The sequence below is a fragment of the Patella vulgata genome, chromosome 4, assembly GCF_932274485.2.
Source record: "Patella vulgata chromosome 4, xgPatVulg1.2, whole genome shotgun sequence".
Lineage (NCBI taxonomy): Eukaryota > Metazoa > Mollusca > Gastropoda > Patellidae > Patella > Patella vulgata.
The window spans coordinates 4,226,634-4,245,484 of record NC_065882.2 but is presented as its reverse complement, the minus strand read 5'-3'; the positions used below and the strand labels follow the sequence as shown (position 1 = coordinate 4,245,484).

Sequence of the window (18,851 nt, the reverse complement as noted above, 5' to 3'; positions counted from 1 at the left end):
ACAGAAATTTGACAACTGTTGCTCCAGCATCGTCAGCATTTTGTATGAGTTCTTTTGGTATTGTAAATCCATCACTGTAGTCCTTTAATAAATTTTTAATTCTTGTTGTTAATGGTTCTTTTTGTCCAAAGTTCATATCTAAAATGTCTGTCTGGTCTAGGATTCTTTCACTTAGGAAACGAACACAGAACTTTCTAGCTGTGGTCAATGAAATATTTGGATGAACAAAGTATATTCGGTCTGCTTCATTTTCATCATCATCATCATCATCGTAATAGTCTTGAGAATCTTCAAACACTGTACATTCGTTGGCAAACATCAGTAACAGAATACCATCAGCCTTGGTGCGCACAGGCAAAAGGATTTTCGTAACAACTTCTGGAAAGTCTTCTGTTAAGTTGGCAAATTTATTTACAATCTCTAAAACCAATGTCAGATCTTTCTGTGAAGACATTACACCACTACAGCTGGAGTCATGTTTCCTCTTAATTTGATGTAAAATGTTCAACATTAACTTATTTAAATCATCTTGTTGTGAAATCTTTTTACATCCAATAGACTCAAACCATTCTGCCAATTTAATCATACGATTTGGTACGGTAAACATATACATATAGGGTTCAAGACAAATCTCAATTTCAGGTGATTTCATTAACTGTATCCAAACTGTTTCTGGCGTCTGAAATCTGGTCTTTTCGCCCGTCCATACTACTTTTTCACACTTTAAATCTTTATAATCCTGGCTATGTAGATGGTGATAAATATTTTCAATTAAGGTCATGTATCTGGAATGCTCTTTATCACAATAGCTCTCCGACACATCTATAAGTTGTCTGGCCACTAATTTTGCTTCATTTGTTAATTGTTTTAACCTGAAACAAGGTGGCATTGTTTCTCTGGTTACGTAAGCGACTGCTCCAATCAGATGGGCATATTCAAAACTAAACATTTCACAGGGTTTTTTCAGCGTATATTGGTCTCCTTCTCCTACAAATTTCAGACTACCGGTAACTGGATAACCAGGTGGACGTTGAATAGCAATAGGAAAACAGGTACAGGATTCTAGAATACGTATTGTATCTAGTAGAAGTCTTTTATAATGTTTTGTAAGAAATTCAGAGAGGGCTAATGAAACTTCCAACAAAACAGAAGAATTTGGATTGTTTTCATGATATCGTCTTTCAATTTCCTTAGCCGTATGAATAATTTCACGATCAGTCACATCTTTTTCATGTCGTAATCCAAGTTTTTTCAGGACTGTTAATTTATACGGACACTTTTTCGGAAATTTATCCTGTTCAATTTGGAACAATTTTTGGAGAAGTTTTGATTCTGGATTAAATAACTCAGACGGTTTCTTGTACTTTGAAGACTCATATTCAACAAATTCAATTTGTTTTGCTAAATTAACTAGACCTTTTTGTGTCTCAAATAGATGGAAGTTTTCCATAAAATACGCCATGAATTGCTTTATTTCACTTAATGTATAAGAAGAGTTTAACCGTATCAAAATTTTTTCCACCATACTATAAAAAGATAACAATTTCACACCACACTTTTCAGCCACAATCTTGGTGTAATTATCCGAGCAGTATATGACCTCATCTACTGGGTTAATAGGAATTTTTGGATGGGTATCTTCCTCAACATACATAACATCAACTTTCTCTAAACATGTCTGTTTGTTAGAAATAGTTGCAAATAATTCTAATTTTCTTACCAATTCTTTGACTTTAGCAATATCTTGGACGGAACTTAGTCTAATAACTAAACTGTGCTTCTCCTCATCTGTGCTTGAAAAATTAAAGTTTTCGATTATCTCTTGCAAATATTCTTTTTGGGAAATCTTCTGTAGACAGTCCATTAAGCCAGAATCAGTTGGATATTGTACAAACCGACCTTCAACACATTCAGTAATTTTTTTGGGTAATGTCTTAAATACTACAATTCCCAAATTCTCTAATGCCTTTGAAACCTTTGTATTTAAAGATCCAACTCCCGATTGGGATTTTAAAATGGAGACGACATTTAATTTCTTAATTTCCCCATTCCCTGGCAATAAATGTAAATGACTGACATTCTTTATAATCTGTTCCTTCTCTTCACCGAGTTTACTTATGTAATTCCAAACACACAACAACCAATTACTAACTTCTTGTGTTAATGTCTTGTCATTTTCCCAACCATTTTGTATCGAACAGATTTCTAGCAGCTTACACAAGTCTTCTGGTTGAAAAACCTTCAGTTGGAATTTTCCTAAAACATAAATAAAATGAAATGAAATGGGGTTTAACGTCGTACTGTTTTGCTCCAAACTGGGCTAATGAGAGAGAGAGAGAGAGAAAAATGGGGTTTAAGGTCCACTAGACACAAACTAGGTCATTTCGGGACTAACAGGTGGTTTTAATTTTTTATTTCAATAACATGCTTGCGTGTAGGGGTCTTTAGCAGTGGGAGGAAACCAGAGGGCCCGGAGAAAACCCACGAGGTTAGACAGGCGACCCTACTCCTTGTCACGTACAACTGGGGATTCGAAACCACGCCAGTTGACTCAATGACAGGCTTTATGATTCAACGTGCACATGCTATCTTCCCTGGGCTAATGAAGACGGGCATACGCCATACAGTGTGCTATGAGGGAAATTTTGCCTACATCCTACTCTTATATCGAATTCCAACTGTCAAGGGATCTTTTACGTGCATGCCAATGTGTAAACGCGACCTCGGTTTTTTGTCCCATTCTAACGACTAGACAGCTGTCCTTGTCAGGCCCTCCGTCCTGCATCACTGGCAAGGGGAAACAACGCCGGAAAATCTGGATGAACTTTCTTGGCCAATGCAGGGATCGAACACCCGTTGAACTAAGTGAGGAATTAGCTGTATTCACCATTGAACGTAATTTTTCATTGATTACCTGGATAAAATTTATTAACCAAAGTGAAAGTAAAAATAGAAGCTATCATATCTGCATTTGTGGTTGCCCAGTTTTGGAGAAAGAGAGAGAGAAATGGGGTTTAACGTCCACCTGACACAAACTAGGTCATTTCGGGACTAACATATGGTTTAATTTTTTTATTTCAATAATTCGCTTGTGCGTAGGGGTCTTTAGCAGTAGGAGGAAACCGGAGGACCCAGAGAAAACCCACGAGGTTGGACAGGCAACCCCACTCCTTGTCACATACAACTGGGGATTCGAAACCAAGCCAGTTGACTGCCCCTTTTAGGATGTAAGGAGTAAGGAGTAAATTGAAGGTTTAATGGTACCGGTATTTTTATTTGTCAAATTCTGCAGTTTAATGTTGGTCAACCTGATTGAAACACAGATCCTATTTCGTTTTGTTTTTTTATATTTAAAAATTTGGTTTTACTTGTCTTTACTACACTAGGATCTGGAAGAGTTGTTATATAACAGGTGTTCTGGATGGCCTGAGGGATTACCCAATGAAACGGTCTGTTACGGCGACCTTTGGGCGTGTCTTGCACGGAACTGTGGTTAATCCACTAGAAACATCAATGCTGATTGGTTAATCAAATATCTGACGTCATAGGGTCGAAAGCCGCTTGTATGACCTATCGCTACAACTGGTCAGATGTTCATGTAGTAGAGGCCATCGAAAGTATAAAAAAACGAAACGAAATATAGATCTGTATGATTGAATATTGGTGTGTTGAAAACTGCTCCAACCTCGTGGGTTTTCTCCGGGTTCTCCGGTTTCCTCCCACTGCTAAAGACCCCTACGCGCAAGCGAATTATTGAAATAAAATTAAACCATATGTTAGTCCCGAAATGACCTGGTTTGTGTCGAGTGGAAGTTAAAACCCATTTCTCTCTCTCTCTTTGAAAACTGCTTCCCCCATTCTCTAAAATAAACATTCAACCTACCTTCGTCGGATAATTTTAGTAACTTTTTCTTTAGGCCTTGTTGTAACTCCAATTCTACAAAGTGAGCTTTCATGTTTGGGAACATTTTCTGTTCTGCATCATCTCCAAATATATAAATACACTGAGCATTAGAATCTTGAGTGAAAGTTGTAAACGTTCCGTCTGCTAGTGGTAGAAGTTCTAAATCATCTAATAACGTTGACTTTTGGTCCAGGAAATGTAGAAGTAGTTTTTGTTTTTGGTCAGTGTTCATGTTTTGGTATTTTCCTTGATTAAGTAATTCTAGTTTTAGTTCTGCTAAAGATGCATGCTTCAAATCTCCATGTTCTTTAAGACTTTCCATTATGTATTCGTCAACTTTAGCAATATTCATATCATGCAATATATATATATCTTCAACTGTTGGTGACAAACCGCAATCTGCAAACACTGCCTCTGTTGGACAGATCCATCTTCCCTGTCTATTCTTTGTGTAAATACAATTTAAGGAATAGAGATGATGATATACAGGATAAATTATAGACTTCCAATCCTCGCTAACTTTTAAGTGATTTGGCAGCAATGCATACAACTGATCTTTATCGATATCATGGCGTCTTTCCTCAGTAAGATGTCTTATTACCTCTGCAAAGGCACGTGGAAAAATTTCTTTTAGCATGAGCTGATTCCATTGTACTGCCTTTTCTGTATGGCTTCTATCATCATCTGATTCAGATGTCCATTTCAGATGATGCCTATCCTGACTTAATGAAAAAAATCCATTAACATGAAATGGCAGGCCTGTTTTGTTTCCTTTTGTAAAGGGTAGAGGAAGGAAACAAAAAATGTTTCCTGAAATTACTGGTTTAGACAATCGTACACCAACACTAACGTAAGGGCTATTTGACCAATTGGGATTACTTTGAAAGAAATTTTTTAATTCTGATGTGCCACCACCACCACCATGATAATAATCCACAACAGCCCAATCTTCTTCTGTAGCTGCAAGTTTCATCCATTCAAATCCTTTACAATGGACTCGAAATTTCAAACTCAAGGGCACTGCCGAAGGAGCCAGTTTTCCATTCAAATTCTTAATTTTTCTTCTAAAATCCCTCTTTTTTGTACCAATGTTGATCATATCATCTTTATCACCTACCAAGCTGACTTCCAACAATTTCTTTAACCGGTTTTTCTTTTCAAAAAGTTCGATAAAGTCAATTTGTTTTAGAAATAGAAGAATAGATGGAGCTAGCAATTTGAACCCATTAAAGATATCTTTGACTTTTCTTTCATCATAAGTTTCACTGGACAACTCTGACGTTTCAGAACGCAGTGGAAACCAAAACAGAGAACCTTGATAACCATTCTGGAATGTTTCCTCCGAAAATCCACAGATTCCATCCATCAGATTTAACATAGCCATCTTATTTTCTTGATCCACATCTTTAAGATCGAAGACTGGTGCCGTTTTTTTCTTTGCTTGAGGGTTCATAACCATTAATTTTAAACCACTTACTATCACTGGATTATCTGTGGGATAAAGATAGCAATACAACATAGGTTTGTCATGTAAAAAGATAGGTTGCCAGGCAACGAAATATACGTCCACAGCAGCTAAATCGTCTGGGCAGTCAACAAGTGTTGTCGCATATTTTTTACTTTTTTTGGTAATGAAACATTTATAATAAACTAAAATCTGATTAAGAGTAACAACTCATGAAGTAATTAACAATCTGAAGTCAATCGGATGATAACTTTAGCCTCTAGAGCGTCACAAGATTTTTCAAACTTTGGCAGTAATTATCGAAAATCATTGAAAATCAATAGGATTCGTTGTCTCATGACCTCAAACACTGTGTATAAATCTAAAGTCAATCGGATATTAACTTTAGCCTCTAGAGCATCCACAAGATTTTTTGAAGTGATCAAGGGCAGTAATTATCGGAAATTGCTGAAAATCAATAGGCTTCTTCGTCTTATGACCGTAAACAGTGCAGATAAATTTAAAGTCAATCGGATATTAACTTTGGCCTCTAGATAGGGTGACCTGTGCACTCTACAGAAAGTTGGTCTCGACACGGCTAAATGTGCACTCTTCAGTTGCGTGTCTCGAACTAATTTCTGACTACCCCGCACTCTCTTTGAGTCGATATATAGCCATGGCACGTGCAATTCTCTACAAATATATCAACTATTACAGCCGTAAACCAGCGGCTGCCAGGCAGGATACGCCCACATTTTTAAGAGATGGATAGAAAACAAGCTAAAACGAAAGTGATTTTTCCTACAATTAAGGGCCATAATTCAGGAAATTACAATTCGATATGCGCAAATATCGAAAGGAACCAAGATCTTTGAGTTATAAACTTACATTTCAAGTTTCAACAAAATCGGATAAAAATTGTGACCTCTATAGGGTCCACAACCTTGATATACCATATTTTTACGCAATTTGAGAACGAGGGGCGGCCATTTTGTCTGTCAGTTTTAGGTTGATTTTCACAAAATTCGAACTCAGTCATCGTTAGGGTGTAACGGTGATATAATAATACGGTTTTTTAAATCGGATAAAAATTATGACTTCTATAGGGGCCACAAGCTAAAAACGCGATTTTTCGTACGATCAGGGGCCATAATTCAGTAAGTTACGGTCTGATATGCGCGAATATCGAAAGGAACCAAGATCTTTGGGTAATAAACTTACATTTCAAGTTTCAACAAAATCGGATAAAATTTGTAACCTCTATAGGGTCCACAACCTTGATATACGATATTTTTACGCTATTTGAGAACGAAGGGCGGCCATTTTATCTGTCAGTTTTTGGCCGATTTTCACGAAATTCGAACTCAGTCGTCCTTAGGGTGTAACAGTGATATTATAATATCATTTTTTAAATCGGATAATAATTATGACCTCTATAGGGTCCACAAGCTAAAAACGTGATTTTTCATACAATCAGGGGCCATAATTCAGGAAGTTACAATCCGATATGCGTGAATATCGAAAGGAACCGAGATCTTTGTGTTATAAACTTACATTTCAAGTTTCAACAAAATCGGATAAAAATTGTGACCTCTATAGGGTCCACAACCTTGATATACCATATTTTTACGCTATTTGAGAACGAAGGGCGGCCATTTTATCTGTCAGTTTTTGGCCGATTTTCACGAAATTCGAACTCAGTCGTCCTTAGGGTGTAACGGTGATATTATAATATCATTTTTTAAATCGGATAATAATTATGACCTCTATAGGGTCCACAAGCTAAAAACGTGATTTTTCATACAATCAGGGGCCATAATTCAGGAAGTTACGGTAGAATATGCGCGAATATCAAAAGGAACCGAGATCTTTGGGTTATAAACTTACATTTCAAGTTTCAACAAAATCGGATAAAAATTGTGACCTCTATAGGGTCCACCAACCTTGATATACCATATTTTTACTCTATTTGAGAAAGAACAGCGGGAATTTTGTCTGTCAGTTTTGGGCCGATTTTCACGAAATTCGAACTCAGCTGTGCTTAGGGTGCAACGGTGATATATTAACACGGTTTTTTAAATCGGATAAAAATTATGACCTCTATAGGGTCCACAAGCCAAAAAACACGTTTTTGCGTACAATCAGGGGCCATAATTCATGAAGTTACGGTCCGATATGCGCGAATATCAAAAGGAAGTGAGATCTTTGTGTTATAAACTTACATTTAAAGTTTCAACAAAATCGGATAAAAATTGTGACCTCTATAGGGTTCACAACCTTGATATACCATATTTTTATGCTATTTGAGAACGAAGGGCGGCCATTTTGTCTGTCAGTTTTGGGCCGATTTTCACGAAATTCGAACTCAGCTGTGCTTAGGGTGTAACGGTGATATATTAACACGTTTTTTTAAATCGGATAAAAATTATGACCTCTATAGGGTCCACAAGCCAAAAAACACGTTTTTGCGTACAATCAGGGGCCATAATTCATGAAGTTACGGTCCGATATGCGCGAATATCAAAAGGAACCGAGATCTTTGGGTTATAAACTTACATTTCAAGTTTCAACAAAATCGGATAAAAATTGTGACCTCTACAGTGTTCACAAGCCAAAAACTTGATTTTTTGTACAATCAGGAGCCATAATCCATGAAGTTACGGTCCGATAGATGCCAATATCGAAAGGAACCGAGATCTTAGGGTGATAAACATATATTTCAAGTTTCATTGAAATCGAATAATTGTTCACAAACAATTGTGGACGGACGGACGGACGGACGGACAGGGGCGATGACAATATACGTCCACATGAAAATGTGGGCGTATAAAAATCTATTGTTGACGATTTTGAATAGCAGTAAAATTTAACTTCTTGGTTATTACAGCAGCTTTAGAAATTACGTTTGTTTTATTTTTTAAATTGCTTTACCATTAACTGTACCGTTAAGAGCGGCATCTTTTAGTTTAGTACAAATACTATCTCTGAATCACTTTCATTAGCAGGAACATAATACTAGCAGTAGTTTCATTTCACTTTTACAAGTTTCTTAAAACAACTGTTGAGCTAGCTAACGTGCTCATTTCTAAATTCAATTTATTGTTCTAGCTTTCTGTTATGTTTCGTAAAAAAGTAGTCTTGATTATCCCGACCTGTCAATCAGACGTAGAATGGTCGATAGACTGGTTAAGCGAGACTAATTTCAAAACAAGGGCACGTAACCTATCTTTTACTCAAAAGTATCTGGATGTTATTGTCGACATTTGGAACCAGTTTTCAGTCTATTATTTATAGATGATTAATGGTCATAGCTAATTAAGTACACGATGATCGTTTATTTAGTGACTATAATTGTGTGAAACTGATTTGAGGCTTGGCATATATATAAATATTGTGGCGTAATTGTCGACATATTTGGAGATATTTATTTATGGTGGGTCACCCTACTCTAGAGCGTCCACAAGATTTTTGAAGTGATCAAGGGCCATAACTCTGGCAGTAATTATATGAAATTGCTGAAAACCAATAGGCTTCTTCGTCTCATGACCTTAAACACTGTGTATAAATTTAAAGTCAATCGGATATTAACTTCAGCCTCTAGATCGTCCACAAGATTTTTTGAAGTGATCAAGGGCCATAACTCTGGCAGTAATTATCGGAAATCGCAAATTAGTCAAATACACTTTTTTGCATTTTTAAAATCTCCCAATTAATATGCACATTTCTGTTTAAGCGGTGTATCTCTACGCCAATTAGAACTGTTTTGTCCAAATGTTGTATCTTGATTTGTGGAAATTTTGAAATGCAAAAGGTTCTATTTCATAATCTTTAGAAATTCTTAAATACACCCTTTTGACACTTCACCGACGATATGCCCACCAGCAGCCAATGTAGCACTATCGTCGTTGCGACATTGTTTTTAAATTTATAGACAAAGAATAGAGAAATAAGATGACTTTATATTTCATTAATTAATAGTAATTAATATATTTGGCAAATTAATAGTTTTACACATATTCACATATATATTATATATAGTGTGTACTAAATCAACTTAGTCTGTAATTGACAGTTGACACATAAAAAGAGCTATTTAGCCAAAACATGTGTCAATAATATACCACCAGATTACACGTGAGTGGAATTATTCTAATTGCATCATTTGACTTAGAGTAACCAATCATATCGTTAATTGCACAGGTTAAGGGCCATGAACAGGCTTTCTGTGCCTGATATGCAGGAATCTTATAAAAGAAATCATAGTAAAGTTTTAAGTAAGACTACCATTAGATTTCAGAGAGGTTCCATCTGAGTTCTTAGACAGCCGCGAGGCTGGCTAGGGTTGAGAAATGGTTTTAGCTAATATTGTTATCTATTATGCTTGTATCCATATGTATTCGGCTATGCTATATAAAATGTAGAAGCGAACTGTTCCATTGTTATTCCTGGCAAGACAAACATCTTAAGAAAACAGTAAGAAAACTGTAAGAAGTAAATACACGACGTGAGGCAGAAGTAAAGACAGCTAGAGACAAATTCTAGACGATCACAAGGCTACAGAAATATGTAGTAAGAAAAGATGCATGGGTCATATGTAGGATGTGGCAACCAATTTTAGTGCATGTCCGCTCTCCACGTCAGACAAAAGACCTATGGTGCTACACCAAGTCATTGAAGCAGTTAATACAATCTGATTAAAATACTTTCGATGGCCAACACTACATGAGGATCGTCAAAGTTCATACCAGCGGTTTCTGACCCTATGACGTCAAGACATTTGAATAACCAATCCGCATTGATGTTTCTAGTGGGTTAGCCATAGTTCTGTGCACCTCATGCCAAAAACTCGCTGTAACAGACTGTTTCATTGGCTAATCCCACACATCATCCAGAATGCAGTTTATATAAAAACTCCTCTAGATCCTAGTATAGTAAAGACAAGTAAAACGAAATTTTGAACAATAAAAAACGAAACGAAATAGGATCCCTGTTTTAACCAGATTGCAGTTAATAATGAAATGAAATGAAATGAAATGGAGTTTAACTTCCTACTGTTCTGCTCCTAACCTGGGCTAATGAAGACGGGCATACGCTATACAGTGTGCTATGAGGGACATTTTGCCCGGACAGCGGCACTACGGCCTACTATTATATCGAATTCCAGCAGTTAATAATGATTTTCTCTAATTGACATACTCAGTTCCATGTAGTACAGGGGGTTGGATGGCCGAATGGTTAGCATGTACGCTGTATCATAGGGTCTGTTAATGAGTCAAATGACGGGGGTTTCGATTCACCAATTGAACTAATTATCTTGTATTCTAACAACATAGGTCTGTGGGGGGATTGGGTGGCCGAATGGTTGGCACTTTCACGCTGTATCATAAGGTCTGTTATTGAGTCAACTGGCGTGGTTTCGAATCCCCAGTTGTACGTGACAAGGAGTAGGGTTGCCTGTCCAACCTCTGGTTTCCTCCCACTGCTCAAGAACCCTACACGCAAGCGAATTATTGAAGTAAAATTGAACCATGTGTTAGTCCCGAAATGACCTAGTTTGTGTCGAGTGGACTTAAACCCCATATATCTCTCTCTCTCTCACTCTCTCTCTCTCTCTCTCTCTCTCCATGTGAGACTCAAGCCAAAGGTGAGACTGCTGTCCCCAGGTTCAATCCCAATATAAAGAGAGGGAGAGAAATGGGGTTTAACGTCCACTCGATGGAACCAAGTTTTTACTAGCAACGCCTATTCGGAATTCCTTCAGCGAGAACGCCCATAAAAGATGAAATGAAATGAAATGGGGTTTAACATCCTACTGTTCTGCTCCTAAACTGGGCTAATGAAGACGGACATATGCCATACAGTGTGCTATGAGGGAAATTTTGCCCGGGCAGCGGCGCTATGGCCTACTCTTATATCGAATTCCAACTGTCAAGGGATCTTTTACGTGCACGGCAATATGTACATGGGACCTCAGTTTTTCATCTCATCCGAAGGACTAGACAGCTGTCTTTGTCAGGCCCTCCGTCCTGCATCACTGACAAGGGGAAACCACGCCGGAAAATCTTGATGAACTTTCTCGGCCAATGCAGGGATCGAACACCTGACCTCCAGACTAGCGAGCCAGCGTCTTACCCACTTAGCCACGTGATCCCCCCCATTAAAGATGGGTAGTCTGATAGTAAAACAACAAAAAGAAGTTGCTATGCAAAATACTCACACATTATTCAAGAGATGACAAATGTTGTAACCTTTTGGATTACAACCAGCAACCAAGGTCTTTGGGTTATAAACATGTATTTCAAGTTTCATCAAAATCGGATCAAAATTATGACCTTTATAGTATCCACAATCTTCATATACCACCTTTTTACACTATTTGCGTAAGAGGGTCGGCCATTTTGTATGGCAGTTTTGGTCCAATTTTCACGAAATTCAACCTCAATCAACATTAAAAATCGGATAATAATTGTGACCTCTAGAGGGACCACAAGCTAAACTGCGATTTTTTGTACAATCAAGGGCCATAATCCAGGAAGTTATGGTCTGATATGCGTGAATATTGTAAGGAACCAAGATCTTTGGGCTATAAACATCAAAATTGGATAAATTGGTATTACGTTATTGTGATCGGTGAACAAGATGTGAACGGACGTCAAGCCAGACGACAAAATATGTTGACATGAAAAAGTGGGCGTATAAAAAGTAATTAGATGCCACAATCTTTTAATAAATTCAAGCATCGATCATTTTGCTTATCAGTGCTTAATGTGAGCAGAAAATGCTGATTACTGAAGCAGAAATATTTTCCGAATGCGCATTATCGACCTTAGTCATAGTATTGATGTAAAGGATATACACCAAGTTTCACCATTTTTATTCAATTAGAATCAAAGTTGTCGAGCTCCAAAGTCTTGACTAATCAAATTGCTCATCATCAAAATTAGTCAAGATATTCAAACATAGTCAAGGTAATAATATAATGATATATGCCAGTTTTCACCATTCTCATTCAACTTGTCAAGCTCCAAAATCTCGACCAATCGAAATGCTTATCACTTTGCTTAACCTGAGCCAAAATACTCATTATTGAACTTAGTAAAAGTATTGATGTGATGAAACTATACACCAAGTTTCATAACTCTGACCAAATGAAAAGCCGAGTTATTGTGTCCCAAAAAGAGTGGAAGACAGACAGACCCAGACCCATTCTTCGAAACGTAGAGGACAAAAAAGCATACAATAAGGGGACATAATACAGGATGTTACAGTCCGACATGTGTCAATATCAACAGAAACAAAGATCTTTGGGATATAAACATATATTCTAAGTTTCATCAGTATCGGATAAGAATTGTGACCTCTAAACTATCCCCAACCTAAAGACCGGTTTTATCGTACAATCAGGGCCTATAATACAGGAAGTTACGGCCCGATACATGCCAATATCGAAAGGATCCAGATATAATATTTGAACAGTTTTTAAAATCGGATAAAATTTGTGACCTCTAGAGGGGTCCACAAGCTAAGAACTTGATTTTTCGTACAATCAGGGGCCATAATCTGTGAAATTAGGTTCTGATATGCTTGAATATTGAAAAGAACCAAGATCTTTGGGATATAAACATACACTTCATGTTTCATCAAAATCTTATAAAAATTGTGACCTCTCGATCGTCAACAAGCTAAAACCAATTGGGGGCTATAATCCATGACGTTGCAGTCCGATACATGCCAATATTAAGATCTAGTGGCTGTAATCCATCAAGTTACGGTCTGATACATGCCAATATCGAGATATTTGGGCCATAATCCATCAATTGATGGTCCAATACATGCCAACATCAAGATCTTTAGGATATAAACCTACATTGTAAGTTTTGTTAAAATCGGGTAAAAATTGTGAACTGAAGAGTCCACAAATAAATGTTAACGGACACACCGACGGACGGACAGACAAGGCGAAGACAATATAAAAAGTAGCCTCTAGATTTTTCCCTACAATCAGAGGACAAAATGGACTAAAATGAAACAGGGTTCCCGCGGCTTCGTCAAACATTTTTTCAAGGATATTCAAGGATAAATATACGTCAAATTCAAGGATTTTCAAGGACATTTTTTAGTCTAAAGTTACAATTTTTCATCTTAAAAATAACCAAAACATTACCAACTATCATTATAAAACTTCTAATCTAAACGGGATTTTCATATCAACTTACTATTATTACCAATTTGAAACAAAATTAAGGATCTCAACTGAAATTCAAGGATATTTTCCTATTTCCGCGAAATTCAAGGATATTCAAGACCTTGAAAATGAAATTTTAAATTTAAGGATATTCAAGGATTTTCAAGGACCGCGGGAACCCTGTGAAATAGGGTTTAACGTCCTATTGTTCTGCTCTGAACTGGGCTAATGAAGACAGGCTTACGCCATACAGTGTGCTATGAGGGATATTTTGCCCGGGCATCGGGGCTACCGCCTACTCTTATATCGAATTCCAACTGCCAACTGATCTTTTAAATGCACGCCAACGTGTACACGGAACCTTGGCTTTTCGTCCCATCTGAACGACTAATCAGCTGTCCTTGTCAGGCCCTCCATCCTGCATCACTGACAAGTGGGGACTGCGCCAGAAAATCTGGATGAAGTTTCTCGGTTTATGCAGGGATCGAACACCCGACCTCCAGGCTAGCGAGCCAGCGTCTTACCCACTTAGCCACGTGATCCCCCCAAAATATTTGAACAGACATCCGAATGGACAGTGATGACGACACAATACGTCTAGTCGTTCAAATGCAAACGTGGTCATATAAGTACTGTGGCACTTACCAGTTATATGGAATACTGATTTAAAACCTAACCCAAATCGTCCAACTTTAAGTGGATCATTCTCCTTTGGACTACTTTGAAGAGATGCAATGCCTTTCCAGTCAGCATCACTAAACATTCCATCATTCATAACACATAATGCCGGTCCCTTTATAAAAGAGTATATAAGCATACAAGCATCAAGGATGGATACAGTTGGTATATAGCTATAGATACTGAGTAACTTTACAGATAGAGAGAGAAATGGGGTTTAACGTCCACTCGACACAAACTAGGTCATTTCGGGACTAACATATGGTTGAATTTTATTTTCATAATTCGCTTGCGAGTAGGGGTCTTTAGCAGTGGGAGGAAACCGGAGGACCCAGAGAAAACCCACAAAGTTGGACAGGCGACAACTTTACAGATAACATAGATTGCCAGGCAACAAAACATCCGGGCAATGAAGTTTTGAAAATAGTGAAAATAAGTTTCTCCAGAATCTATAGTCTGTATCAAAGTTGTACACATACGCTAACGCCCTCTGGTGTAATAATGTTGATAATTCATTATATTTTTCTGGACATTTTCATTTCAAGATTTTAACTTCAAGACTTTTTGAAACGTAGAAAATATTTTCATAAGAGTTCCATATTCCAGATTTTTTTTTAGATACTTTCAGAAACCAACAAATTGATTTCTTTGTCGTGTAAAATTAAGAAATTATCTTTTAATTTTAATATTTAATGATATATAAAAGTTACCGATAAAACGCCGAAAATGAAATATAAAGTCAATTTTTTGTTTAAAATGTTGATTTTGTGCATGAAATGTTGACATAAGAATGTAGAAACAAGAATCATTAGTTTAGAATGTTGCGTTCGTGTCTAAAATGTTCAAACTGGAATGTAGAAACAAGAATCATGAACATGTCCTATTTGGTCTTCCATATGGTCGAACTAGCTGCTGTTCGGGTGTAGTGAACTATACTTTGTTGTATAGTCGTGACCAACTGACCATACAAGCGCAACCAAAAAATGCCGTCTGCTCGAGAGATATGTGTTGATCAAATGACTAGAGGGTTTGAGAACATTGAGATACTTAAATGTCCATTAGACTCTGACATTAAACATCAGAAAAAGATGTTGGCAGAATTTACTCAGACTTCAATATTCATTGGCTGCTTTCTTGCGATCAAAATGTTTTGAGAGGGATTTAAAGCAAAGGTTTGATGGATAAATTAGTTTGTTTTAATATGATTTTAGTCCAAAAACAAAATAAAATCACACAATTTGTCAGAGGGCAGGTATGTTTACATATATTTAAGAGAGGATACAGATATTGTATTTACCTTCATTGCATATAAAATTGGTGAATTCTTCCATTTAACATTTTTTGGTATGTGTCGTTTCTGTACAAATACAAACTTAATTTTTGTTGCGCCACCATCTTCAGCATTCTGAATCAGTTCCTTTATAATTAAAAAATCAGAAATTTACATATTTTATTTAAAGAGACAATATGCTAAACAAAACAAACAGTATTGGTACATGAAAATAGCCTTGTGAAAAAAAAAACACAACACAATTTATATGGAATACAATCACTGGTTTATACACATATAGCACGACGTTTCGACAAGTATTCTCTTATCGTTATCAAGCACAAATGATAATTAGTTAAACTAAAAGGTAATATCTATAGTGATACAAAAAGGAAGCCACAGACCTATGTAGAGAGAGAGAGAGAGAGAGAGAAATGGGGTTTAACTCCACTGACACAAACTAGGTTATTTCGGGACTAACATATGGTGTAATTTTATTTCAATAATTCGCTTGCGCGTAGGGGTCTTTAGCAGTGGGAGGAAACCGGAGGACCCTGAGAAAACCCACGAGGTTGGACAGGCGACCCTACTCCTTGTCACCTACAACTGGGGATTCGAAACCCTGCCAGTTGACTCAATGACAGGCCTTATGATACAGCGCAAAAGTGCCTACCATTGGCCACCCAATCCCCCCACAGACCTATGTTGTTAGAATACAAGATAATTAGTTCAATTGGTGAAAGGATAATTAACACATAAATAAAATATGCAAATGACTACGAAAAAAGTCACTATAGAACCTAACAGAAGAAACATTTCCAGTTACATGTGACGCCCAAACGCACCAATAGCTACCGCATGGAATGCAGGTGATGCTTGGGATCATCATGGGGGTCCAACCCAAGATTTGCACGACTCTGACTTTGAATGTTACAGTCATTGTGGCATTGAATTCCAGGGTGGAAACATCAGTTTAATTGTTTTAGTGACCAGAAAACAAATTTTGATATGCGTCGGCTTACCCAAAATGAAAGGTTACGTGCCCTTGGCATGCTACAGATCGGCACAACACAGGCGGTTGTGGCGCGGACGATGAATGTTTCTCAGTCTGTCATAAGCAGGCTTGGTCCAGATACCGTGATACACAATCTGTACAGGACAGACCACGCTCAGGTCGACCAAGGGCGACAACTCAAGCCCAGGATCGATTTATCCGTACCTTGGCCTTGAGAAATCGTGTCATCACAGCAAATCAGATCAGCGCTCGTCTTCAAACAGACACTGGTGTGAGAGTGAGTGGCCAGACGATTCGGAATCGACTGCATAGGGGTCACCTTCGCGCCCGACGTCCTCGCGTGACCCCTTGTTTGAGAGATCATCACATTCAGGCAAGACGTCGTTGGTGTAGGGATCGTCAACACTGGGATAATCGACGCTGGAGCAATGTGATGTTTTCAGATGAGTCAAGGTTCACTGTTGATTTTTTGGACAGACGTAGGAGGGTGTGGCGTCGTCGAAACGAGCGCTTAGAAGACGTTAACGTCATCAGACATGATCGATTTGGGGGTGGTTCTGTTATGGTGTGGGGAGGCATCACTGTTGCTGGAAGAACGGCTTTACATGTTGTTGCAGGGCGTGTTACAGGCCAGTACTACCGGGACAACATCTTGGCAGTCCATGTTGTGCCGTTCGCACAACGTCATGGCCGCCGTTTCATCTTCCAGGATGACAACGCAAGATGTCACAGGGCCAGGATCGTTACAGGTTACCTCCAACAACAGAACATCACCACATTACCTTGGCCAACACTGAGTCCCGACCTCTCCCCCATCGAGCATGTCTGGGACATGCTTGGACAGAGGTTACGTCAATGTCAACAACGTCCTGCCAATGTCCAAGAACTTGCTGCTGCGTTGCAACAGGAATGGGACAATCTGGACCAAAATGACCTTAGACGTCTCATTAGGAGTATGCCACGTCGGATCAATGCTTGTTTGGCAAACAGAGGAGGATTTACCCGTTACTGACTTGGTTGTGATGCTGTGGTAACTTTGCTGTTTGACCCCGGGTATCATTTTACCCTTATAATGGTCTGTCTGTGCCTTACTTAGTCTAACGATCATTTGGAATAAATCGATGAATGTGAACTTCATTTCATTTTGTCATTTGTTTCTTCGTCAGTTTCATTAGGTGACTTTAATAACACTTAAAAATCAAATATCCCCTACTTTTTTTGAATAGTATAGTTTAATTGATAGGGGGTTAACAATAATCAGGGGGTAGCCTTGTGAAGTTGCCACAAGAGTCATCAACATCTCACTTAGTGATAAACTCTGATATGCATGAATATCGAAAGGAACCAAGATGTTTAGGTTATAAACATTTCAAGTTTCATCAAAATTGGATAAAAATTGTGACTTCTTGAGGTCCAAAGCCGAGGCCATTTTTAGGGTACTGGAGTCTGCTGAGGTTTGCCAAGTGTTTGTGTACAAGGAGCAGCCATTTTATCCGGCAGTTTCGGTCCGATTTTCACGAATTTCAAATTGACTGACATTATGGTGTAACGGTGATATAATCGAACGTTTTTTCAAATCAGATAATAATTGTGACCGCTATAGGGTCCACAAGCTAAAATGCGATTTTTCGTACAATCAGGGGCCATAATTCAGGAAGTTACGATCTGATATGTGCAAATATCAAAAGGAGCCAAGATCTTTCGGTTATAAACATACTTATCAAGTTTCATCAAAATCAGATGAAAATTGTGCCCACTAGAGTGTCCACAAGCTAACAACGTGATTTTTCGTACCATCAGGGGCCATAATCCATGAAGTTATGGTCCGATACATTCCAATATCGAAAGGAACCGATATCTTTGGGAGATAGACCTATATTTCCAGTTTGTGACCTGTAGAGTGTCCACAAACAAATTGTGGACAGACGGACAGGGGCGATAGCATAATACGTCCACATGAAAATGTGGGCATATAAAAATTGCAAACTTTGGTTTGTTCTCTTGAATTCCCAAGCATAAACCTGGGTTTTGTTTTCTCTACATGATCAGGGTTAACAGTCTACTATAATCACAGTTGTCTGTGAAACATGTGAAGAGCCCAGGGGAAGAACGATCTAAGTCACTTTTTCAACAAACCCCAGTTAATGGCGCCATCTGGTAGCAAATTGTATAAGCTTTCTGTGGAATAATCAATTTCAGGTAAAAACAATCAGAGTCACATCGAACCAAGGCCCTTCTGAAATGGCCTCCCGGACAAATACAAGGCCCATCGTATTTATTTGACCTTGTTCTGTTCGCGTCAAGCATTCTCGTCCAAAAGTCTGTTTCGCCTTTTATGCGAAAAGACAAAAATGT

General features: G+C 38.0%; 1 protein-coding gene across 1 annotated transcript; it reads right to left on the bottom strand.

The window, feature by feature from the left end:
* Positions 1–1,289: 1,289 nt before the first annotated feature.
* Positions 1,290–5,367, bottom strand: LOC126817761 (sacsin). Its single transcript, XM_056100159.1, has 3 exons — positions 3,884–5,367; positions 1,417–2,256; positions 1,290–1,294 (listed from the first exon to the last, which is right to left on the bottom strand). The coding sequence occupies exons 1-3, from the start codon at positions 5,361–5,363 to the stop codon at positions 1,290–1,292; spliced, it is 2,325 nt and encodes a 774-aa protein (XP_055956134.1). The 5' UTR covers positions 5,364–5,367.
* Positions 5,368–18,851: the final 13,484 nt, after the last annotated feature.